The sequence below is a fragment of the Equus asinus genome, chromosome 20 (assembly GCF_041296235.1).
Source record: "Equus asinus isolate D_3611 breed Donkey chromosome 20, EquAss-T2T_v2, whole genome shotgun sequence".
NCBI classification, from domain to species: Eukaryota; Metazoa; Chordata; class Mammalia; order Perissodactyla; family Equidae; genus Equus; species Equus asinus.
This window is the reverse complement of record NC_091809.1, coordinates 73,676,320-73,702,664: the sequence shown is the minus strand read 5'-3', so window position 1 is coordinate 73,702,664 and position 26,345 is coordinate 73,676,320. Positions and strand designations below refer to the sequence as shown.

General features: G+C 39.8%; 2 protein-coding genes across 19 annotated transcripts in view; both read right to left on the bottom strand.

The window, feature by feature from the left end:
* Positions 1-5,315: 5,315 nt before the first annotated feature.
* Positions 5,316-7,804, bottom strand: CCDC89 (coiled-coil domain containing 89). Its single transcript, XM_014868007.3, has one exon. It carries the CDS (start codon positions 7,708-7,710, stop codon positions 6,598-6,600), a length of 1,113 nt encoding a protein of 370 aa, XP_014723493.1. The 5' UTR covers positions 7,711-7,804; the 3' UTR covers positions 5,316-6,597.
* Positions 7,805-13,808: 6,004 nt separating this feature from the next.
* The window catches only part of SYTL2 (synaptotagmin like 2), a 109,776-nt gene continuing 97,239 nt past the window's right edge, over positions 13,809-26,345 (bottom strand). For all 18 annotated transcript variants that reach the window (XM_070490479.1, XM_070490484.1, XM_070490487.1 and 15 more), the window contains 7 exons: positions 25,941-26,110; positions 24,465-24,567; positions 22,209-22,379; positions 19,785-19,863; positions 17,568-17,667; positions 15,780-15,985; positions 13,809-14,913 (listed from right to left, as the gene is read on the bottom strand). In XM_070490479.1, the coding sequence (XP_070346580.1) occupies positions 14,768-14,913; positions 15,780-15,985; positions 17,568-17,667; positions 19,785-19,863; positions 22,209-22,379; positions 24,465-24,567; positions 25,941-26,110 (975 nt within the window). In that variant the 3' untranslated portion in view covers positions 13,809-14,767. The remainder of the gene's footprint in view (positions 14,914-15,779; positions 15,986-17,567; positions 17,668-19,784; positions 19,864-22,208; positions 22,380-24,464; positions 24,568-25,940; positions 26,111-26,345) is intronic.

Genomic DNA, 26,345 nt, shown 5'->3' with positions numbered 1-26,345 from the left:
AAAAATGCTGTTTTCTAGAGTCATTTTGACAATTCTTTTCTCTGTATGGTTGTACCAATGTGAAATTCATGCCATGTCCTGGTTATCTCTCTCACTCACTTGAAGTTTTAGCTCTCTGATTTCCTCTTCACCCAGCAAGGCCTTATTTAAGGTCACCTAGTAAGTGACAGGATTTGAATCCAGGCAGTCTGATGCCAGTGCACCCCTTCACTCACTGAGCTAATACCTTGGCTATTTTGTTGATCACAGATCTGGGTTTCCAAAGGGCCTAGTGAAAGGCTTTGAATCAGGGGTGGGGGAGGATTGAGCCAGATTATGAAGGCTCAGACTTCTGAGAGGGACTGAGGTAAATACGGATGTGAGCATAATGGGATTAATCTGGCCAGAGTCTCTTTTTAGAATCTACTGTGACTGCTTATTCTGCAGTCCTGGATAGTGTGGCTTTTGGGAAAGACAGTTTTCTTACCAGGAACAGGAGATGCTGTGAAGGCTTTTGACTACGATCCTCTCATATTTTCCTCATCTCTTCTCTTGGACAATTCTAACACATTCTACAGGATTTAGTTAAAATCCCACTTCTAGGAAGAGCTTTCCCTAACCTCTCCTACATTATGCTGGGAAACCCTGCTATGCATTTCCATGTCATCCTATCCTTCGGCATTTTTCTCACCCACTAGGATGCAAATTCAGTGAGGCTAAGGTCTCTGTCTTACTCATGTTGTGTCCCAGCACTTAACACAGTGCCTGACAATAATAGGCTCTCGATAAATATTTGTTAAATCAATGAAATATGTTAAATGAAAGAGTTATTAATTAAAATGGAAAGATTTTAATTTTTAAGAAATTAATTTTATTTTAATTTAATTGAAGTTGAAAGAGTGTCTTGGTCTGCCCTATCTCTACCATCTTTTGTTTGTCTGTTAGGGCAAAACCAAAAACCAACATCCAAAGCCTAGAAACTTGAATATATGAGAAAATAAGTTTTCTAACATGTAAAATTAGGTCTCACACAGACATGCGAAAATCCATGAGAAAAGTTAATATATTCAAATCTTTGAATTTAGGAGAGAAATAGCAATCACTAAAAGGCACTCCTTAGGGCAGAAAAAGATATTGTCATTATCCGTATGTTGTTGCACATTTGTGAAAGCAGCAGCTTCCAGCTGAATGGCTTGACCCAGATCTGTCAGGCCATATTTGGCTTTATATAAAATTTATCTTGTCTACTCATTTCTTGGAAAAAGAAAAATCTGTAGGCTTTTTGAGTCATCTACACAGAAATAGAGCTTGCTCAGAAGTTAAGCAGTTATGTGGAAGATTCTTTTATTTTTATTTTTAATTTTATTCTCTTTTTGAATAGGTAATATAATCACACGGTTCAAAAGTCAAATGATATAAAATGGTATCTATTGAGAAGTTTCCTTCCCCTTCTTATCCCTAACCACCCCAGTCCTCACACCCCTTACACTACTAACAACCACTTTTATTAGTATTTATTTTTCCTAATATTTATGCAGATGGAAGTAAATATGTATGCATTCTTATTCCCTTCTCTTCCTCTTCCCTTTACACAAAAGATAGTATACTACAGATATTATTATGCATCCTGGGTTTTTTTTCCTATATATGTCCTGGAGATATTTCTATATTGGTACATAAAGAGCTTCCTTTGTCTTTCTTTCTTTTTATTTTTTTTTACATTTGCAATGTATTCCAAAGTATGAAGGGCCTACAGTTTTTTAACCAGTTCCTTAGTGATGGTATGTAGACCATTTCCAATCTTTTGCTATTACAAACAATGCTGTAGTGAATAATCTTAAAGATGAAAGGGAAGATAATTTTAGACTCATACAGAAAAGAGTGGATTAAAGCATTAAATAGAGACAGTCTGGCATATAGCTAAGACAGTCTCTTTGTGGAACTGGGGAGTGAGGGACTGGAGAAGGGGACGCTGTAGTCACTTGAATGTGTGGTGAGTGACTAGGGAGATCTGTCCAAGAGAAAATTTTTTCTTAGATTAGTTTTTTCCAAGTGGGATAAACAGAAGGTTTTGGAAGAATAACATCAAGTAGGGAGACTCATCTGTACAGCCCTAGGCCCTTAGATTTAATAAGATGTTTTTAGTGTTTGGAAAATAATATCGTTTGTCCTTGGGGAGATGGACAAAAGATTAGAAAAGCCCATTCTTGGCCACCTTCCAAAATTCCAACAACGTTTTAAAGAGGTCAAGATAAAAAAAAAAAAAAAGATTCTTTGCCTGATAAAAGCTTGCAATCTAAGTATGCGGTACAGCAGACACTGCTGGGGGCTCACCTAACATCCACTTCCCTTCATTCTTGCTGATAGAGCCCTGCCTTTGTCAGGTAGCCCTTTCTGCTATATGGCATAGACTGGCCTCAGTTCCATCCAGGGGCAGATCCTGATTGATCTAAGTCAGTCATGGTAGCAATGCTCCCCATGAAGATGCTTGGTTGAGGTATTTGCATATGGCCCAATTTTGGCCAATGACGGGGAAGACAAGTCATCTGGAGGGGCAGGGTCAGCTTTTGGGAGAGCAGTTAGGGTTGTGATCCTCCTCTTTCCTTTATTCATGTGCCAAGAGACAGTATCTCAAATGTCTGCCCAGCTCTCTTGGTCTTGCCATAGTGGGGAGCAGAGAGTCATTCCTGCCCTGACGGAGCCAGAGCCACCCCACAGGTATCTGGGTGAAAGAGGGCTGGCTAGAACAGCAAGCACCTGGGCGGGTACTCCTTCAATCAATGTTCTTTAAATAATTGTTTTACTTTAATATGGTGGAGTTGGGGAGAAATAGATTTTCTATTAATACTTTGTCTACTAGAAACAAATTAACTTGACTAATTTTCATGAATTGAAGCAAAGTCAGTGTTGTGAAAACATTAGCCAGTCAGTTCACTTTTCCTGTAGCTCTCCTTCCTTTCCTAGCTCTTTCATGATATTTCTGAACCAGACAAGTTCTTTAGAGGCACACTGAAGGGCTTACAATATAGGTAACACAAAAGATGACACTTAACAGCTACCCAGCACTACTCACAAGTTATTTGGTTTTAGAATCTCTGTTCTGCTTTCATTTTAGGGTTACTGCTTGTGGATGTTGCAGAAAAATTCACTAGGGATATAAGTCTGCTTTAGAAAGGAGTTTTGTGGTTTGCTTTTTAAATTTCCCCCCAAGGGGAGTAGTTTGGAGGTGGCCAATTTACATTTTGTCAATTTGTTCCAGTGAGAAGCGTCACTTTCTAGATCAGCATACCATAGTAACTAAACTAGTTGCTCATCCCCTAACCTGGCTCTGGGTCACAGATTAAATAGAAGATAAGCACTGAGAGAGTGCAATACAAAGTACTGTGAAGCACAGAGGGAAAAAACAGTACCTTTTTGTGACTGGTGAGAAGGTAGTTTGTATCATGCGAGACAGCATGGGCTTTAGAGCTAAAAGCAGGTCCAGCTACATAATTTGCAGAGCCCAGCACAAAATGAACATGTGGAGCCCCTGTCATACAATTATTAAGAATCTCAAGGCAGCAACAGCAGAGCATTAAACAAGTCCAGGGTCCCTGTGCAGGTGGCAGACCCAAGAAGCCAGCCCTGCCGGAGGGGCTTGGGTTCAAATCTCACTCCTGCCACTCGAAGCTCCATGGCTTTGGGCAAGTCACCTTCTCTGAGTCTCATTTTCTTCATCTGTAAAATAGTGTTAACTAAACCTCCCTTGAAGAGCTGCTCTGAGGGTGACATGAAAAGCACTTGCCACATGATAGGTTCACATTCCTCTTACTTTCTTAGTCTGTGTTGTGGGCCCTTTTCCTCAGTTGTTCTCTAGGCATCCATCCATCTTTGACCTTCTGTTCTCATTACCCATTTTCCTTATAATATCTTTCAAAAGGGTATTAGAATGAATATTATGAAATGGCCCATATCTAATCATTTGTGATCTACTAAGTAGCAATTTTATATGATTCAACCTAACACAAACTCCCCAGCATGACTTTGAATAGTACCATCCTTAGACTCCCAGCAACTGAAACTCTTCCTCTGCAGCTATGTTTTAGGGGACATGGCCCCCATCCCCCTACCTTACCCACTCCTGCGCTATTCCAGACGCACCCTTCCCCACCTAACGAGGAGTTCCCAGAGCCAAGCCCTCTACTAGACCACTCTCCAGTACGGGGACCCAAGGATTCCCTGACCAAGTGGCCCTCAGCTGTCTTCCAGGACCGCCTTGGCCGGCCTCTGCCCAGGAGCCACCTCCTCCTCACCGGCTGGGTGCAAAACTTATGCAGGAGTTTTTTTTGTTTTGAGGAAGATTAGCCCTGAGCTAACATCTGTTACCAATCCTCCTCTTTTTGCTGAGGAAGACTGGCCCTGAGCTAACATCCGTGCCCATCTTCCTCTACTTTCTATGTGGGACGCCTACCACAGCATGGCTTGCCAAGCGGTGCCATGTCTGCACCCAGGATCTGAACCGGAGAACCCGAGGCCGCGGAAGCAGAACATGCCCACTTAACCACTGCGCCACCAGGCCGGCCCCTTATGCAGGAGTTTTATCTGGGGACCTACTTCTCCGCACCTCCTCCCAATCGCTTATGATTTCCCCAGATATTCTGGGATTTTTAAAAACCTTCATGACTTTCTACATGACGCTGTCTCAAACCTTTCTGGGAAATTCTACTAGTCATTTAAGAACCAGTTTATATATCAACTCTTGTATTAGTCATCCCTGGCAATCCTCTCTACCATCCCAACCCTTACCCCCAGGCAGAGTTAGCTGCTGGGTGCGTTTTTACGAACTGTGATCACATAACTGTGAAAAAACATCACACTGCATGCAATTGCTTTTACGTTCCTAGACTAGACTGTGTAGGAGCTGTTCCAGGGCAGAAAACATGCTTCTGCATGCTTATTCTCAGTGCCTACCCCAGAGCCTGGCACTCGGTAGACAGTCAATAAATCTTTCAGTGTGGTGTTGTCATCAAAATCCCAGCTCTTTCAGTGACATGTGGCCTTGAGCAAGTTGCTGAATCCCAGTTTCCTCTTCTTTGAAATAGAAATGAACATAATTACCTTCTTGAATGGCCCTAAGGATTAAATAAAACAATACATCCGAGGTGCTTCAGCACAATGATAAATAGTGTGAGCCCAATAAAGGATGACTATAATTAAACTACCTCTTACATTCTGGTTCTTGGTAACGTGTAAGAGGAAGTAAATAGTCCTTTCAAGCCAGCAATGTGGTTCCTTGGAATTCGTGTTTAATACCACAATCTTAATAGAACTGTGAGAAAATAGGTTTTAAAAATTGCCTGAGGTAAGGTAAATGATACTTGCAAACTGTTTACTAAAAGGTACCAAGTAGCATTTTTCAATAAAACGAAAACATTAGGTAACTCTTGGCACTCTTGGCACCAAATGGGTGAGAAAAATACTACATTGCAATCTATTTTGAGAGGTATTCATAATAAGTTTATATATCAACTACATACATAGAAATAAGCATAAACTTTTTTATAACTACCTCTTTAAGAACTTTATATAAATATACATGTAACAACTATGATCTGTTTTTATAACTACATATTTAGGTATTCCTACAAAAATGCTGTAAGTATACCTATATACATTCCATTTAAATGTTTTTTTAAACAAGGAAAAAGTTAATTGTAAGGAAAAATATACTAATAGAGACAAAACAATCACTATGTGTTGCTACATGTATCATACCCAGTCTGCTATAACTTGTTACCCCAAATTGGGGGCTTTTGTCTATTAGCATATTGTGCAAAATTAAATGAAAGTACTGGTATTTGCATTCTTGCACCTCTAAATCCTGTTTTATCAAGGAGAAAAACCAAGGAAATGGAATGTGATCTAAGCTTTCAGGCGAAATAAGAACTGATTGATTTCACTTATTTGAATCTTGTTGCTTATATAGAATGACTATAATAAGTTTGCCTACTTTGGTAAAGAACTTAATAGTCTCAATCTTTGTTCTCCAAGCTAGTGCAAATAAAATAAGATAAAAAGGATACTGCTGTAAAGCAGGTGAAGCAAGCAATTATTTGGCTGGTTGCAAAATCAGACACTTTTTTCTGCAAGGAATCCATGCTATTATTATGCTGTCAACTGTTAGGGTTTAAAATCTCAACTACAGGAGACTACAAGCCTACCTATCTACAAGGGCTAATTATGCTAATTTTTTTCACACTAGCATATCTCATTGCACATTTAAGATTCACTTAAATCCATAGGAGCTGCTAATTTAAAATCTTAGGATATAAGAAGATATCTGAGGTTGATAATGAATAAATTACAGGGGAGGTAGAGATACTGATAGCAAATTTAGGAAGATTTCAAAGCCCCAAGAAAGAAATTTGGTAAATCTTGTGTATTCTAGGTGGTAGGACCGCAAGTGAGTGTTAGCCTTACAATAGTAAAAACAACAACATCATAGTAAAGTAGCTTTTCTTTGAGTTGCCTGTTGTGCTTAAAAGTATAATAAATGGAATACCATCTTTACTCTTGCCATAATACTAAGGCACAAATATTTGAATTCTAAATTGGAGGCCAGAGGAAGCAGAAGCTTCCTTACGGAAAGAGATGGCGGAGTTTGGCATTGAGTTCTCTCTCCTTGCTTAAAAGATCCAGGCTGTGCTTTTTGAAGGCTTCAGACTGCAGCCTGAGTTCATCGTAGGCCTTCTGGATCCCATCTACCCTGCGCTGAAGCTCCCGGACTCTCAAATTACTGTCCACAGCCACTGCCTCTTGCTCAAACCGCTCTAGCGCATGCCTCCTGGCCGCATCTGCCATCTCCAACTTCTCCTCAAGCTGGCGGATCTCTGCTTGCTTGTTCTGAAGCACCTTGCCCCTCTCCACTGACAGCTGCAGCAGCTCCTCTTTCTCACGAGTGACGGTCTGCAGCTTGGCCTGCAGCTCCTGGTTCAGGCTGCTGTGCTCCAGCTCAGCCTTTGCCATCTGCTCCATGGCCTGCTGGTGCTGCTGCTTGAGGCTCTGCAGCTGGCTGCGCAGCTGCTCTGTCTCCTTGGTGTGGGCCTGGGCTTGCTGGTTCTGCAGCTCCAGCAGCTCCTTCTCTCGGGCCTGTGCCTGGCAGGCATCCTGAGCACACCTCTGTTTCAGAGTCTCCAGCTCCTTGGCGAGGACCTCGCTCCGGGCAGTGAGCTGCAATACTTTGGCCTCCTGGTCCTTCAGAGCCTGGCTGAAGAGGTTGTCATTCTCCAGCCTCAGCTTCTCGTTCTCCTCTCTCAGCTTGACGTTCTGACTCTTGTGTTCGTCCTTGAAGCGGATCATCAACTCGTGGTTAGCTGCCAGGGTCATAAAGCGTTCCTCCAGCTTCTGGGCATGCTCCTTCTTGGCCTTCAGCTTCTGGGCCTCCAGCATCCTCTTCTCCTCCAGCTCTGTGTTGAGCATCTCCAGGATCTGGCAGCGTTCCAAGGCCTTGTCTGACCTCCGCTTCAGGATGCAGATGAGCTGGGACTGCTCCTGGATGCGGGAGCAAAGCAACGCCTTCTCACTCTTCTCCTCCTCAGACAGTCCCCGGAGGTTTGCCAAGGCTTCCCTCAGACCGTCCAGTTCCTTAAACTCCATCTCCTCTTCCTGGTTTTCCAGTTTTTCGCTTTGCTTATCTAAGGGTTCTTCAGAGGGTGGGGTGTCCATCTGGAGGGCCTTCTCTTCCTGGGGCATAGGCGTTCTCCTCCACTATCAGCTGACTAAACAGCCTTTCCCCCTGAGATTTCGAAAGCCACAGAGTTGCTAGGGACTCCTGGCACTCTCCAGCAGTTGTTTTTTTTCCAGTAAGGAGCCCTGTGATTGGTGGATAGGGCTTCAGAATGCTGTGAAGTAACAACCGGGGGACCTGGGGGAGTTCAGAACCAATCTGGTCAGGTTATGCTTGGGTTTCTAACCAATCACAGATCTCAGCTCACAGCCCAGTGTCTGGCCTAAACGGTACAGAGAAGAGACGCCAGCCCCACTAGATTTCCAGCCTCTATCAGGGGAAGAAGTCTGACTCTGCCTAATTTCTGGTAGGAGTAAACAAATTAAGCTGATGATGACACATTCCTCTTCCTCCCCACTTCAGTTGTCATGAGAATAAATTGCTGTCTTTGGAAACACAGTTGGCAACTTAAAAATCTGCAGTCTATAAATACAAAGTAACAGTTGTATTCTGAGAGTCAGGATCCTAAATGGCTGTGAGTTTGCACCTGTAATATTTGGCACAGCTCAGGAAAAGAGCAAACACAACGAAATTTCTTTTGTTTCCCTTAGCATTGTCCCCAGCTGGGAATACCTTTTATTACATATTTAGCACTCCCTGTTTTTACCCATTAGCAAAATAAGGTTACAGAAAGAAGATTAATGAATGTAGATAAGATAAACATTAAAAGAGACAAAAAGATCCAAATGAGGCTTACCAATATATACCAAAGTCAGTTCCAGATGGATTAAATAAGAGTGAAATAAAATCAAAGTATTAAAAATGGAAACTAGTAGAAAATAAAGGTAAGCATAAAGGCTCTGGGCCAGAAAGGACTGACTTAGCTTAAACATTATCTAAGAGATGAGTAAGGAAAAGCTTAATTTGACTTTGTTGAACAGCTAAAGTTATCTATAATTTTAAAAATTTTGTGACCTCTGAGGTCTCTCCAGCCTCTCCTTCCTCTGGACCTGCCTGACCTTTTACTCCCTAGCCCAACCCAACTACTGAAGTTCCCCTAACCCACCAGCTCTCTTGCCCTGTATATAGGTGTTCCCTCTGCTTGGAATGCCTTTTCCCATCTTGTCACTTGTCACTCTAGTAATTTACTCAGTGTTTTATACTTAAAGAATCATCCTCTCTGTGAGGCCTTTCCTGGCCTCTGCATTAGAATTGACCACTCACCTGTTTTAGCGCATCCACTCACTATAGCCTGTTCATAGAGCATGTTAAAGCCTCATTGCACTCACTGTTTACCTGCCTGCTTCCTCCTGCTAAACCCTGGCATCATTAAGGGCAGGGACTGTGTCTGTTTCATCCTTAATGACTAGACCGGTGTCTGGCACATTGGAGAAACTCAGATAAATGTGTGTTGAATGGATCTTAGAGGCAAAAAACAAATTGAGAAAAATATCCACCATAAATATGACAGACAATAGACTTATATTTTTATAGAGAGCCTGTTCAAATCAATAAAGCATTAACATCTTCAAAGAGAAATGAACAATTAAATTCACAAATGAGGGGACAGAAATGGCCAAGAATTGAACCTCATTAGTGAGCCAATAAATACAAGTTAAAATTAAACATAATTTCATCTATCAAATTAGTCAAGTTTTTCCCCCTTATTTTAAGACTACTCAGGACCGGAAAGGGTATAGTGAAATAGGTACTGTCTTATACTGTTGGTGAAAGTCAGTTGACAGCACGTATTGAGAACTTGAAACATTTTTATGCCTGTTGAACTAATGATTGCCCTTCTGGGGAGATCTTGGCTCAGGAAATAATCTGAAAGAAAAAGTTTTGCTCAAAACTTTTCATTACAGTGTGGCTTATAACAACTAAAAGTTGGAACTCTAAATGTCCAAAAAAGAGAAAATGTTAAGAAAAATTACGATATTTTCATATAACAGAATATTATGCAGCCATTAAATATTATCATGTTTATAGGTAACTTAATCGCATGGAAATGCTCATGTTAGAAAGATAATTGGGGGCTGGCCCCGTGGCCTAGTGGTTAGGTTCGCGTACTCTGCTGCAGGTGGCCCAGTGTTTCGTTGGTTCAAATCCTGGGTGTGGACATGGCACTGCTCATCAAACCACGCTGAGGCAGCGTCCCACATGCCACAACTAGAAGGACTCACAATGAAGAATATACAACTATGTACCAGGGGGCTTTGGGGAGAAAAAAATAATATCTTTAAAAAAAAAAGATAACTGAAAAAGAAAGACAAAAAACTTAAAATTCAGAATGTTTTTAATGCTGTGAAAACTTCAGCATAGAGCCAAGAGTTGAATATTCCTGTCATCATTATTTCTGATGATCAGACTTAATCTTTCAAGTCAGGATGATAAAGAAAAAGCTTGGGAGTCATTATAGATGTTGGATGGATTTTTAAATGCTTCAGATTTCACTGGGAGCAAAATAGATTTGAAGAAAGCATTTCAGATTTTCTCTCTGGTCTCAAAGATCAGGGTCTCACATCTCAAATTCTGAATCTCATCTATACACTGAAAGCCAGACTGAGGACTAGGGAAATTTCCTGAACTAAAATTTTAACAACTACTTAAAGTATATGATATTGAGGTCTTACAAAAGTGGGTTCCAAAGACTTAAAAAATATGAATTAAAGTTATTCGTAATTTTTCCTTCATTTCTCTTCTTCTCTTTTCCTTAAATTTCAAGCTTCGTATACTGAAATGAAACTTGTAAAGTGGAGGCAAGTGACTAGAAAGTTAGAATAGTCCTCTACATTTAAATATATGCATTTCATACATATATTGAAAATTTTATTTGCTGATTACCATATATGGTTGTCTGATGTGGTAAAGTGAATTCACAGAATATATTTCCTAAGAAAAGAGAAAGAAGAAAAGAAAATGCTCAAAACATTAATAGCAGTTGTTTCTTGAGGATGAGCTTATGGATGCTTTCCCTCCTCTTTCTACCTAAGCCCCTTGTACATAGTGCATGATAAGTGATATTTGTTGATTAAATAGCTTTTCCATGTTAAAAATATTTTATATTTCTTCTATGTTAAAATTATTTTAAATAACATTAAATCCATAGGTTACTTGTCAAAGCTAAGAATCTCACAAGATCCTGATCAACATGTATTCATTAATTTATTCAGCAAACATTTGCGATGTAGAGTGCAGTGCTAGAAGCTAGTATACATCAATACATTAGATACCATCACTCCTCTCAAAGAACTTACAGTTTAGTAATGATGACTTTTGGCTCCTCTCTGCCATGGTTGTTTTCTTTGTTCTACTATTTTTTTCCAGCAACCATTGATCTTGAAAGTATCCAATAATTTCCCTTCCCAGAGGTCTAAGGCATAAAAAACTTGGCCAGTGCTCTCCCTAGTGGTAACCAGTGAGTCCCCTCCACTTGGCCTTTGTTAATAAGTCTTTTCCTGTCTTTTTTGAACTACTATTTACAGAGTTCTTCTATATACCCTACACAGTAATAGGCATTTGTACATCTTCTCTCATTTAATTCTAACTATATTCTTGAAAGGTAAGCATTATTATCTACATTTTATACTTTATTGGGAACAAAGAAACTAAGACACAGAGAGATTAAGCAAGTTGCCCCAGGTCAGCTAGAGAGAAAGTGATAAAGCCAGAATTCAAGTCCAGAGCTTTTTGATATGAAAGCCCATGGTCTTTCACTCTTCATTCATTCATTTGCTTATTCATTCACTCAATTCACATACCAAGAAACTCTTATGTCCAAGGTTGCAGTCCTAGCTCTTAAGATGATTACAGTCTGATGATGTAGACAGACAAATAATAGGAAAACAGCAATTCAGTGTGATAAGTGCTAATGTGATCATGGGTAAATCAGACACATCCCTATTCTCAAAGAATAAAGATAGGGGAGCAATGGTCTGAAGTCTGCTCCCACATCCTGACTGAGGTACTGAGTGTAGGACAGTGAGACTCATCTTTTTGTAAGGCTGAAGAACAAGTTTTTTGGAACAGTCAGATAAGAAGTGGAGGGAATGTTCTGAGATTGGATCCGATATGTGAGGGAATTTGTTTTGTGAAACAAACTAGTGAGATTAGTGAATAAGCCTGGGAGGGAGTGGAGACAGGAAAGGAGATGGGAGAGCAATCCCAAAGCAGACTGGGAATGAGAGTACAGGAGAAGGCAGATGTTCAGGGGTTTTTTACTTGGATAGTGAATATGGATGACAGAGATGTGCAAAGAAGAAGTCCAGGCAATTTCCCTGGTACGTGTAGCCAGGCCTCTCTGGAAGAAGTTAGCCTGGGCCAACAGTAATAATCATGCCTTTGGTGGACTCCCAGGCCAGCTGAGCAGGCAGGGGGCCCCAGGATCCTCGCCACCTACTTAGAAGCTGCAGCAGTCAGGGTAGATGGGGAAATTTAGGCCTCTCCGGAAAGAGTCAACAGAGACTCTTTGAAATATTACTTCATTTTTAAATAATGGAATTTTGAAGTATTTTCACTTGAGGGAGACACAAATTGTGTGGCTGCGCAGCTCTTGATTTCTCCAGTGCCCATGTCTATATAATACCCCATTCTTCTGATAATGAATCACTTCTCCCTCACCACAGGGTGGACACATAATCCAGGCAGGGTCGATCATAAGATCTTACCCCATCCATCCCTGGCCACAGGGAGTGGTCCCCACCTAGGGAGATGACCCAAGCCTGGCCCGATTCTCCCAGAGACCTCTGAAGCCGAACCTAGCAAAGAGAAGTGCTTTAGCTGAGAGGCTGTGATGCTGGAGCTGCCTGTGGTGCTATTTCCACTCCCTGAGGAAGATGACAGGTGGTATGTGAATTCCTGGTTCCGGCCTGAGTCCTCCACGTACTCTGGGTTCCTGCAGAACTTCTTTAATTCTATGGACTAATCCAGTATATTTCCAATAAATCCCCTTTTTGGGCTTATTTCTAGTTGGGTTTCTCAAAAAAGAAAGTGAAAAAAGCCCTAAAACATGCAGTTCAAGGAAATGCCTCCAGTTTAAGAAAATAAACATTGAAGGTTTAGCAGGACTTTGCCTAAAAGTCTCACTGGCGCAAAAGTCTGTCAATTTGAGTTCACTAAAGAATTCAGGTTGCCCACACTTGATAATGTGTGTAAGTCCCATTAGCCTTCCTCTTGCAGCCAGGTGAGATTAAATTTATGATGTACGTTTTCTTTTTCAGGAAAAAACATAACAGGAGATCCCCTTGGATGTCCTGAGGCAGTTGGAAGTCGGGCAGATGCAAGGAGAGTGGTTCTATTGTCCACTCTGGTGTTTTGAAGGTCAGGCATCTGGGGATGGCAGGAGGCAGGCAGTTCTAGTCCTAGATGGGGAGATACTGGAAGCAATCACATAAGTGCTTCAAAGCTGGCTGGATGCTGGGAGAAGGCTGAGCAGATAACCGAAGGCAGGGCTGAGAAAGTAGTTTGTAATGTGAAGTGGTGGAAGCTGGAACAGGATTCGCACTTCTGCCACTGTTCCAGGCTGACCTTGGAGGTGTGCCTCCATTCAGCTTATCTTGCCGTTCCCCAGGTCACAACAGGAAGAGGGAACAGAGTCAGACTAAACACCCCCATAAAAGACCTCAAGAGACAATGGGAAGGGTGCGGTACTATCGCTCTTACCGGCAAGTGGGTAGGAAGTTCTAGTCTGTGTGGGGAGGAGTCAAGCACTCTAGTTGCTTTAAATGACATTTATTAGCCACCTGTTACAGGATCTCACACTCCCCCACCATGCAGGCTTCCCCTAAGCTACATTAAATCAGTGATCTTTTTGAGAAAGGGAAGCTAGTTGGGTCCTAAGGGGAATGATATTTTATATATTAAAATGACTCCAAAATGTCTCCGTGGAACACTTTTCAAGAATAAACGTTAACTTATCTTCAAAGCTTTTCAGCTATTTATTAAAATAAAAATTGTACTCTTAATAACATAGCCAAAGCTTCCCACTTAAAGGAAATGATGTCCAGAGTTGCAGTAAAGACTGAAGAAATATTAACTCAGTAGAAGTTCCTTAGCCTTGCTAGGGAATTTAGATTTTAGGATTTTTAACATAAAGCATTTCATTTAAAATGAAAAGTCCAATTCATTTGACATTACGATTAAATCATATAATAATTTATTCTAAGGATTTTTATAAAATACTTTATGAAAATTATACATACATAGAAGTACAGTATAATTTAACAATTTACATTCTAATTAAAACTTTATTGCAAAGCATGCCTGTGACCACTCTCATGCTGCTTTTATATAGTAGAGTTACAAGAAAAACAAAACCTTATATATGCAAGGTTTTGGGGGGTTTTTTTACATACCTATTACAAAATACAGGCTTGAGACCTATCTTAGGAGAAAAATTGAGCCCAAAACTGAATTCCACCTATGGCCAGTGGGTGGCACCAAAGTACACTTGAGACTGTTTTAACACTGGGAAAAGGGAAGCAGTTTCTCAAGGCAGAAATACATGCAGTAAATTCAGTCTCGTGGCGCTAACATGGAATTCCACATTTTAATAGAGATTGCAGAGTAAATAGTTTTCTTATGGTCAAATTCTTTATCATCACAAATATTCTGCCTTTTCTCCCCCTCGTCGGAGTATCTTTCTGTCACTCTTTTCCACAACTTACTTGTTTTCAGTTCCTGCAAGGGCTTTCAATGATCAAGTGGCAGACCCTCCTAACTGTAGCTCCAGACTGTGTTGTGAAACACATGATGGCAAACTAGAAAATTCTGCTTGTTAACCCACACCCCACATTTAATATTTTTTGGGCAGCTTTTTCTTTGAAGCAGCAGCAACAGTTCAATTTTCCTAGCTTTCTCAACTATCTTCTTTACTGTTGGAGTCACAAATAAGTTACCCATTTTGTGATTATTTAAATCTCTTGGGCCTTGTAACCAAAGAAGCACATCATGCAGGTTGACTTCAACGTGTTGTGTAGCATTTGTTAGTGGCAATAGATAGGTGATGATCTCTGTCCACACAGTCAGATTTTCAAGATGAGAGTCCACCTGTTCAGCAGTTTTCAGAGGAGAAGACTTTTGGGTTCATTTGGAAATTTTGGCAATCAACAGCATTCTGAGAGGCAGGGTTGCTTCAATCCAAGTGTTGGGGGAATTTACCATCTTTTCCCAGAGAGCAACTTCCTCTGAAGTAGAGTCCATCCAATCTACTTCAGTACCATAGCTTTTACCTGAAAAAAGGAAGCTTTGCATTTAGAAAGGAATAGCTCAGTGTGGGGGCTTGGGGTGGGGGTGGGGGGGCCGGGGGGGGGGGTGTGGGAAGGATCATCCCTAATTATAATCACCAATGGAAGACAGCTAGGAAGAGTTTTAACATCACCAGGAGGGCAGATCTGGGACTCAATACAAGAAAAACTATTTAACCATCTGAGATGTCCAATAATGGGACACTCCATAACTGGGATAACTCCTATTATTCTCAGTTATTTCTCTTCACGTGCACATAAGAGCTGACCTGTCGGGGCCACAGGAGAGTAGGAGGGAGCATTCTTGCATTGGGTTGGAAATAACACTAGATGATCTCTAAGGAAGTGTGGTTACAACTTTAGTGTCTAACAGACTCAATTTCAAATCTTCGCTCTGCCACTTCTTAGCTCTGTTACTTAATTTCTTTGAACATCAGTTCCTCTGGGGATAACAGTAGCTACTCACAAAATTGCTGTGAGGATTAAATGAAATAATGCAAATGAAGCACTCAGTACAGTGACTAGTGCTCCATAAATGTTAGTTATATTCAAAGCACACTTTTAGCCCTGAAGGGCCATCAATGTTTTTTCAGGAAACAGTAGTGATGAAGGCTTTTGTGTGTCCCCTACAATAATTTAAGCTCTGCGATGCAGACACTGTATCCTGTTAATCTTCATATCGAGAGCCCTTGGCACACAGCCTGACATTCTTTCACTCATTCATTTCTTTACACTTAATGGAAATAGAGTATCTGCTTTCATTAGGAAAAAGCAAAGCAACCAACCAACCAACCTCTAGTGTCTCCAGAAGCACTTGGCTCATAGAGAATTAAAAATGTAACAAATGTTACCTGTTCCAAAGCCAATCCGAAGGCCTCCCAAAAACTGGTTGGTTAACTTGTAATGGTCCCAGACGGTAAGCTCTACACAGGCTTCTGTCAGGTCTTCAGGCCTGAACCCATCGTACACCATGGTGTGGTTGAAGACAGGGTTGGTGGTTTTCCCTACAGCTCTCGTCTTCTGGCGACTTTTCCTACTGGTATCTGGAAGGATGGTACTACAAAAAGAAACATTATTGTGAGGGATTTTTTTTTCTTTTTTCAGTGAGGAAGATTGGCCCTGAGCTAACATCTGTTGCCAATCTTCATCTTTTTGTTTGAGGAGGATTGTCACTGAACCAACATCTGTGCCAATCTTCCTCCTTTTTGCATGTGGGGCATGCCACAGCACCGCCCAATAAGTGGTGTGTAAGTCCGCGCCCAGGATCCAAACTTGCAAACCCCATGCCACCAAAGTGGAGCAGGCAAACCTAACCACTATGCAACTGGGCCGGCCCTGTGAAGACATTTTAATAAGATAGACATTTATGTTTTCAGTGCATTTCAAAACAGCTACTGAGAATTGGTGGAAGGAAATGGAGGAAAAAAAGAGTATAGAGAGGCAGCAGTGCTGGTGGTGGGGCATCCTGCTGGAAAGACTGTGCATCAAAATGGACCAGACTTGCTTTGAATCCTGACTCTGTCAGTTATTGGCTGTGTAGTGCAGGGAAAGTTACTTAACCTCTCAGATACTTGCTTTCTCATCTATAAAATGGGAATGGTGGTGCTTACTTCACAAGGTTAATATTAGAATTGCATATGAAGCAAACAACTTAGTTCAGCGCCTGCATTTAAGTACTTACTATGTAGCAATTGTTTGAGGATTCCTTTAAAATTTGGAAGCACGGTCTCTTCCTGATTATCTGTGATAGCCTAAAGAATTAGTCTTGTAGAGAACTGAAAAGAAGAGAAACCTTTCCAATTGATAGATTTGACTTTGGGAATAAATCATGTATTTGCAATCATTTACATTTAATTTGTGGTAATAACCGAATTACCTTTAACCTGCCATGCCTCTTGTAAAGGCAAGAAGGTCTGAGATTAGTCTCAAAATGGGAGACTGACCTGAGCTGAAAAATCTTAGCAGCTTACATCTATGAAAAATATGTATATAGGGAAAATTGTAAATAATTTCATATAAACTTAAATAGCTACATCTGGTCTTCTAGTAGAAGCCATATAAATAAAATTAGAGGGAGCCAAGACAGTACACTAATATCTGTTTTAGTTATTATTTACTAGATTCCAGGCATTTATAACAGAGAAAAAAGTTTGCTGCTTAAAAACCCAAATTGTCTTAAGCTTTTATGAGCTAACAATTCACATACGTCTTTTTAGCAAATAATTTTCCAGATATTTGCAGGTTGATGCAAAAGGTCTTTTGCAAATGGGCACAAAACAAGTGTTCCACAAAGGCGTTAAGGAGTGTGGCGCCCCACCATTAGAAATTTCATAAACTCTTTAGTACTGAATATTGTCCTCACCAGCAGATGTACCTCCTAGGAATACATTACATACCTGAGTATGTGGTCTCTGGTTTCATTTGTGTATATGCCCTCTTATCTATATGATTTTAAAACTAAATGAAGCCTTGGATGTTTCCTGTCACAGATACCTCTGGTTCATGTCGCCATTGTCTCAAGTTATTTCATTCAAACTATGAATGATGAGTTTCAGCATCAAAGATATAGAGAACTGAAACCAACCAGCAAAGGCAGGCTATCGTAGAACTGAGGGAGGCAGAGTGATCAATGCTGTTACCATTTAACAAAAGAATTTAGATGGTTGCCCCTTAGCAGTGGTAGATCAAGGCATTCCTTCACCCAAATGTGCACTTCTCCAGTTGTAGGAAGCTTTTTACCTATAATAGAAAAAAGAGAGAGAAGAACATTTCACTGCCATTTCTGTCTTGGCAATAATGCATCCAAAGATGCCAATCTAAAAATGGTCTGGTACAGTGATACTAGCTAATGCTTGATGGTATGATCCTAATTGCTTAAATCTACACATTTTTAAACTATATCTTTCATAGTTTGGCTGAGCTCAGCTCTAGGAAAATAATTTATATTGATTCCAAGTATAGAGTATTACGTCATTCTTTTTGGGTTTTGCTTGGTTCAACAAGGTCAATTACAGATATCAGGTACGTGAATGATCCATTTACAGTGATATTCAAAACATCTCAGCGAAATGCATGTGAGTTCCAAATGTTAATACCAATATCAACTGGTGCTGATAGGGAGGCATTTTAAACATATTTGAGTACAAAGTAACCAAAAGAGGTACAGGCTAATGGTATAGTCACTCTTGTTAAAAGTAGTTAACACATTTTATAGGACTATTGTGTAGACATACATAACAGCTACTATTAAGGACAGGGAATTACTGAGAAGTTGGGTTAGTCTGAAGTTGTTGTCTAAGTTGGGTGCACACGGACAGAGGAATATTACCATATTTTTCCTCATAGGTTAACCCAGTCAGTTAACCAACCAGTATTTAATGAGTATCTATTTCGTGCTCAGCTCTATGCAAGGAATGTCACTGGATATACAATGAATACAAGAAACCTACATCCTTGGGAAATGTTCACAGTGAAGTTAGACAGAGTAATTCAATAAAAACTACAAAAATGTAGTATAGAATGAAATGTCAAGTTATTACTATAATGTTCTAGAAGATGATGTGATCAGTGAGGGTGAATATAGTCAGAAAAAGCTTTATGGAGGAGAAGGGAATTCATCTAAAACTTGGATAGATTGAGGAGAAGAGAAAGTCATTCAAGGGAAGAGAAACTTGTATAAGCAAAAACTCAGACAAGCTGGAGCCCATCACAACACACCATCCCCCTGGTCCCCACCAACAAGAAATGATAGTAGGGAAAATGGGAAATGAGACTGGCAGAACCTCTATGCATGTTGACATAAATGATAGATACAAATTATATATAAAAGACTGCCTTTTAGAAAGATCCAGAAGTAACAAGATGGTGGTTTGGCAGCCATTTGACCTAAAGATATGTTTTGCTTGCCCTCCAATTCTTTTTCTTTTTTAATAACTGAATTAGAATGCCTTTCTCTAGTTTAATCACTACCCTCACCATCCATTATTTCCTTCATCCCACTAGTTTCACTGCCTGGTTACTGAAAGCATTTACGTTTACAACCCCTGATTTGAGTCATAAAATTCATACAGATTCTTAAGGAGAATAACTTGGGGAACTTGCTTAGGAAATAAGAGGGGGGCTGGCATTCATTTCCTGCCAGTCTCTTGCCCCTTAACTGGACTGCAGACCTGAGGCCCTGACATCAAGGATGCAATTAATAATCTTGAGGAAAAAGTTTTCTCTCCTGATGAGACCTTGAGAGTGGAGGACCAATGAGCTCTAATTTCTTAGGGGCTTCATATGAATTCTTCCAATTCCCACCTGTGAAAAAGAACATTCAGGTTCCATTCTTATCACAGCACTACCAATAGGTCCAAATTCTGAATACAAGAAAGGCCATTCATATTGTGCAGATATTAACTTTTGGGAGAGTGAGGTGAAAGTTAAAACAAGGACTGTAAACTGGACTGAAAAAAATGAGAATTTTTCTCATAGAAACAGAAAGTAGAATGGTGGTTACCAGGAGCTAGGGGGAAGGGGAACAAAGAGGGTGTAGTTTGATGGGTATAGAGTTTCAGATATATAAGACAAGAAAGTTCTGGAGATCTGTTGACAACAATGTGAAGATACTAAACACTACTAACAGTATGGGTAAAGATGGTTAAGATGGGACGTTTTATATGTTTTTACTGCAATAAAAAAATGAGAATTTTCTAGTTTACAACTGTGAATTGACTCATTTGGTCTATACAATTACTAAGTTAATAAGTTTGTTTAGGGCTTCCCCTTTGAAAATATCATAGAACCCAAAGAAATCCTTGGGGAGGAGAAGGGTTAAGAAAAGGCATAAATGTGGACAGAAAATCATTACATACCAGGAATTGGCTCGGGGACATACTGGAGAGCTAACTTCATCTCACCCCTGTTTTCTGCTTCAAGGGCAACTGGTGCTGTCTGAAAAATGAAGAAACGTCAGCAGGTGTGAAGCACAAACTACTTTCTCTGTCACTCTGTTACAGGACCATATCTTCCCCATTTCTGGGACTACATATTACTCATGAGCGCCCTGGATTAACACTTCCTTCCCCATCAGAGCCAGATTGTTGCTTTTATATCTGGGAAAGCTACACTGTGTATCTTGGAAAACTTTGCAGGATACCCAGAAAACATTTCAAATCCTTTAGTCTCAAAGAGAGCAGAGAAATCAGAATGGCTTTCTTGGAGATGGAAGTGGTGTTCTTGGATGCTTTGGGTTTTATAAAAACAAATACATTTTGTTAGTCATTCAGCCAGCACATATAACAACTTATTTATATTCTCTTTATTTGAAGAAAGTAAGAAGAGTGTGGGAATGGGGGGGAAGGGGGCCAAATATTACATTTTCAAAGCTGCATTAACTTGATTATCTTAGACCAAATGAGTAGATGCCTGTAAGAATAACAATGATCGGACAATAATTTTAAAATGTGTATCTATTATTTCCAAGTATAAGAGAGATGGTTTTCCTTTCAAATTCTGGTCCTTTAGAGCCTTATTTCCGAAACATGGCTATCCATCAGAAACATAAGGGAAATTAGTTAAAAATGAGATGCTTCTGACACCTTCTGAGGAATTCAGATGCATCAAGTCTTGAGCAGGGCTAGAAATAAGTGCTTCACCTGATTTTGATGCAATATTTGGGAACCATTTCTTTAATGGAACTGTTTTATTGTACATATACTAAATAATGGCTTATATTAATTATTTATTACATATCACTTCCAGCTACGATGGAAATGGAATAGCTAGGTTCACACCAACCTCACACTGAGAACAAACAACAACAAAGAAAACTGGGTTAAAAAAATTTATTTGAAAGTGCTAACGAATTATTAAGACAGAAGACTCAAATGGACAAGATGTTAGAGGTTGACATTCTTCTCTGCTTTCCACTTTGAGGCGTCAGCCGATTTTTAAGTAGTGCCAAACTGAGAGCATAAACAGCCATCAGGAAGAGACTAAAAGCTGAGCAGGGCTTTGGCAGTCTCACAGGCTGAGGAGACAGAAATCGGAGTCCATGGCCTGTGAAGGAGGAACGGCCTCTAGAATGCTCTAGATCTGTGTTTCTCAAAGTGTGGTCCCCAGGCCAGCAGCATCAGCAATACTTGGGAACTTGTTAGAAATGCATATTCTTGGGCCCAGATTTTACAGAATCAGCAACATTGGGAATAAGGCCCAGAAATCTGTATTTTAAAAAGTTCCTCAGTTAAAGAACTTCAGTTAAAGTGGATACATGTTAAAATTAGAGACCTACTTCCCAAGGCTTTCATTTGGAACCCCTGAAGGGCCACAGCCTAGGAAGACAGGCAAAGAAAAACTAGATCAGATCACATGAAAAGTGAACCCCAGCTTCTAGTCAGTTCATTTCAAGACTAGATTAAGGTGGTTTGTCCCTACTCTGTGTGTCAGAAGCAAAAGTAAACTCTCTAAATTATCCCTAGAATTTTTCATATGCAATGTCCAGCATGCAATAAAAAGTGAACAGGCATACCAGAACAAAGGACCAAATGACCAAACTAAGATAAAAAATTAGATGAGAGACTCACAAATGTTTAAGATATTGGAGTTTTCAGACATATACTTTAAATAACTTTGATTAATATATTCCTAAAGAAAATGTTAAAATGGAGAATTTTGACAGAGAAGTGAAATCTATAAAAAAGAATCAAATGAGGGGCTGGCCCAGTGGCATAGTGGTTAAGTTTGCACTCTCCACTTTGGCAGCCAGGGGTTTGTGGGTTTGGATCCTGAGCACGGACATATGCACCACTCACCAAGCCATGCTGTGGTGGCATCCCACACACAAAGGAAGACTGGTACAGATGTTAGCTCAGTGACAATCTTTCTCAAGCAAAAAAGAGGAAGATTGGCTACAGATGTCAGCTCAGGGCCAATCTTCCTCACCAAAAAAAAAAGAAGAATCAAATGAAAATATAAATATAAATCTGAAATATATAATAATTGAGAACCTACAGATGGGTGTAAGAGCAGATTATACATAGCAGATAAGAAAATTATTGAACTGAAAAATAGGTTAGCAAAAAATAGCCAGCCTGAAGCACAAAGAGGGAAAAAAAAGAGAAAGAATAGAAAATACAGAAAAAAGCATAAGAGATATATAGGATAGAGTGAAAAGATAGAATGATCCCAAACTACAGATAAGCATTCTGAATGAAAATGCAATTTCATAGTAGCTTTCTCCTATACCCAAGGTCCCCAACCAGCCAACAAACCAACCAACCAAAAAACTCTGAACTTACCTTCCGCTTCAGAGGGTACCACTTCAGCTGTTTATTCTGTTTGTTCTCCCAGTCCCACGTTTCCAAATCAAGTTCCACTTCCCCTAGAAAGCTATTGCGCTTAAATGTATCCCGATGCCACACAGACACGTTCAGCTTCTGTGTCTTTAAGATTTGCTTTTCGACTTTATACTACAGTTCAAAGAAGGAAATTAAAGTGGTGAATAACATTACTTTATGCCAAAATTATGACATTGAGATGAAAAGTCATCTGTGTAGATCAGATTTTCTCATCTGTTAGGTTTCAAGTCTCAAGAATATTGCAAAGTCATCTTATTCTAAGTGTCTTGTTTCAAAGAGCTAAAAATCCATCTTTCACAAAAGCTGATTTTCCTTCCCCCTCTGGAAAAGCAAGCTATGACTCAAATATCATAGCCAGTAATAGCTCTCTAAAAACAAAGGCCAATTATTCAGTTTTCACTGGATGTTTTTAGTTCTAACTAGATATAGCATAAATCAAATTCAGTCTAAAAATACAAATGAAGTTTAATCCAAAGGTCTGTTTTCTACCTGAGAACAAGGTATTCTTTTTAACAGACTTTATTTTTTTGACCAGTTTTAGATCCACAGCAAAACTGAGCAGAAAGCACAGTGAGTTCCCATATACCACCTGCTCCCAAATACACACAATCTTTCCTACTATTGATAGCCTGCAAGGACACGGTATTTTTCAAGAAAAGATATACTTGTTTTTTCCTGCTTCCTATGGTCAAATGGAAAATACTTGGCATCCTAACAGTTTTTCACCTAAAATGTAGTCAATCCTTGATTATATATAATCATGGAAGGGATAATAGTTCTTCCAACCTAAAAATAATCTCTATTTGGCTTTTATGACGTACTACTTGAATGTTCATTTTGGTTATAGCAGACTTGGCTTTCTCTGAGTTTACCATTTAAATTAGCTGGCTTTTCCTGAGTATAGGGTTGCAGTAGCTGACCTAGAAATAGCTAGGGTACTGAGGAGTATCATAGTCAGACTGTAATTAAAAACTTGCTACAGAAAATTCACCCATGGGTGACTGAGGGTTAATTTAATTGTGCTTCTTTTCTCAGAGGATAACCAAATTCTTGGACAGAATTTTCAGAAACAGGGAATGAATGACACTTCTTATATTTTTAGTTTTAGATTATCTGTTACTCATGACTAAGCAGCATGATACACTTTAGGGGAAAAAAGAATATGAGTATTTGAGCTAGGTATACCTTCCCTTCATCTGTCCATCCTTCTATCCTTCCAATAAACATTTTTTGAGTACCTCTCCCAGACACTGTACTAACAGTCCACATTTACTATGTGTTTAATGTATGCTAATCACTTCACACGTATTAACTCTTTTAATGTTCACTACTACTGAGGTAGGTAGGTAGATACTATTATTATCTCCCTTTTGCAGATCTGAAGTGCATGTTAAGTCATTTGCCCAAGGGCTCACAACAACAGAGTTGGTCCCTGCCCTCATGGAACTTACAGTCTAATGGGAAAGCAGACAATTACACCAGTAGTTAAAGTGCTGAGTGTTAATATAGCCTATTACAAAACAAGGAAACTGAGGCAGCAGATAGAGGGGAATTTAAGGGTTAAGGATAGCCTCTCGTAGGAAGAGGGATTTAAGGCTGTAGTAGGTAATTAGGGATAGAATGTGGAAAAGAATACTCAAGCCTGAAGGAACAGAAATTCCTAGCTGTGTGAGAAAATGTAGTTCCTCCAAAGAACAAAAAGGAATCAGGGTAACCTGAACAAAGACTATGAAAGTGGAAAGACCAGGCTGGAGCTCAGGTTGTGGAGGGACTGGTGTGCATGTTAAGAAGGATGGACTTGACCTTAAGGGTAATGGGAATCCTACAAGATTTTACGCAGAGAAATAACAGGATCAGAATTACGCTTTTAGAAGACCATTTTGGTTGCAATGCTCAACTTTATCAGCTGTATGTCCTTGAGTCACTTTATTTCTCTTGTCTCACCTGTGAGATGCAGATAACAATACCTGCCTGGCAGGCTATATAGGGAGTGAATAAGATAACGCATATAATATTCATGGTATAGTGTCTCATACAAAGTAACTTCTCAGAAGATGTTTATTCCTTTCCTTCTTTTCTTTGGGGACTGACTGCATCTGTAGAGATACTATGTAGACATACTACCTAAGTAGACACGGCTATTTAAATGCAGAGGTCATCATTTAGGATTTTCCTAGCTAGGGAGTCCATACATACCCGCAAGATCTCGTTATACACAGGATTCAAAGTTTTCTTCACTACAAGTGTTTTCTTCTTGCCCATCTTGCCCTTGTCTGGTAATAGATATGTCTTTACATATCTAAAAAGAGAATTAAACCGATAAGAAGGTCAGAGAAAATAAAAGTAATATTTCCACCTCTACTTTTAAAAATGTATTGGAAATTGACTGAAATAATTATTTCATGACACTGAGAAAAGCAGTAAGTAATACATGTTCTCACCAATACCTTTATACTTAAACGTTTAAAGCGATTTCAGTGGAATTGATAATTTTATATTGTCGTGAAGATTTTTTGAGGAAGAGTAGCCCTGAGCTAACATCTGCTGCCAATCCTCCTCTTTTTGCTGAGGAAGACTGGCCCTGAGCTAACATCCGTGCCTGTCTTCCTACACTTTCTATGTGGGACGCCTACCACAGCATGGCTTGCCAAGCGGTGCCATGTCTGCAACCCGGGATCCGAACCCGTGAACCCTGGGCCGCCAAAGCGGAACATGCGAACTTAACTGCTGCACCAGTGGGCCAGCCCCTGTCGTGAAGACTTTTAAGGGATAGTTCCTGAATTCCTTTTTTCCTTTGGCCTTACCTAATGGGGCATGGGGGCACAACAGGTCTCTACTGTAGTGCTTAATTCTATGGCCTTGTTTCCTATTAAGAAAAGGCTTTGGTGTTTGCAGGATTTTGAAAAGTTTTTGTTACTGTCTTTTGAAAAAGCAAATTAATCTTATCACACATCTAATCAAGCCATAGTCAATGTAAAAAAAAAAAGATAAAAAAGGACTTTGAGCCCAGTTGTTTTTATAATAAAAGCAAAAACGATTGGGCTTATGCTTGCAAAATAATTAAGAATCAGACTTCTGCATAGGGATAAATGGGGAATACTATTCAACTTCTGCAAATAAACTGAAATGCAATTAACCCTGTTATTTCAAAGATGAATTGGTAATTCCCTCTAAAGTTCTTCTGTAGAATATGATTTAAATATGGAAACCACCTCATTCTAGAATCTTAACCATTTCTGCACCACTGAACATTATGCAGTATGCCCCACATGTCCCTAACTTTAGCGAAAGTTTGAGAGTGGAAAGAGACTGGGGTTCAAGCCCTCATTTCTCATTTTGCTGCTGATCATCTGAATTTATGTAAACAGACCCCCTTATCTTCTCTGGCCCTTGTTTCCTTATCTGTAAAAAGAAGGAACCAGACAAGAGGACCTCAAAGGTCCCTCCCAACTTGAAACATTTTGTGCGTCTCTGAATTTTTATAATTTAATAAGTTTAGCATATGAATTTATAAAGTAAATAAAACAGTAATTTCCCCCAAGTTTTCTTTTCATATATTCCTTTTAACACAGTCACACACATACCTTCCCCCTTCAATTACTTACTTTCCCTCTCAATTTCTACAAGGCTGAGAGTCACTAAAAGAAAGCAGTGACTCCAAAATGTACTTACGGGTCCGAACGCTGTTTTTTAATATCCGCTGCTGCTAAGTCTTTACACTGGGCCACAAAGACATGCAACTCCTTCAGTGAGTCCACATAGTCGATGGCAAACTGAATATTTCCTTTCACTTCCAGATTGCCGAAGTCTCCACTATAAACGCTCATCACACTGCCACTCACCTGAAAGCATTGGAAACATGCAGAGTTTGTCTCTACCCGGCCCTTGAATCCAACACAAGGATCACAGATATAATCCTTGCTTGCCATTATTTCTCTACTTTGCATATAAAAGCAGTCAATTTAATATGGCAGAAAGACATACCAACACAGGCAACCTGACGTGATATACACGACATGACCAGTGTTTTAAAAAAACTGCCTCTAAGAGACACAGATGAAAAGTGAAATGCAAAGT

Bases quoted from the DNA above. Each gene is read 5' to 3' on its own strand.
- CCDC89 (XM_014868007.3), bottom strand. From the start codon at position 7,710: ATGCCCCAGGAAGAGAAGGCCCTCCAGATGGACACCCCACCCTCTGAA.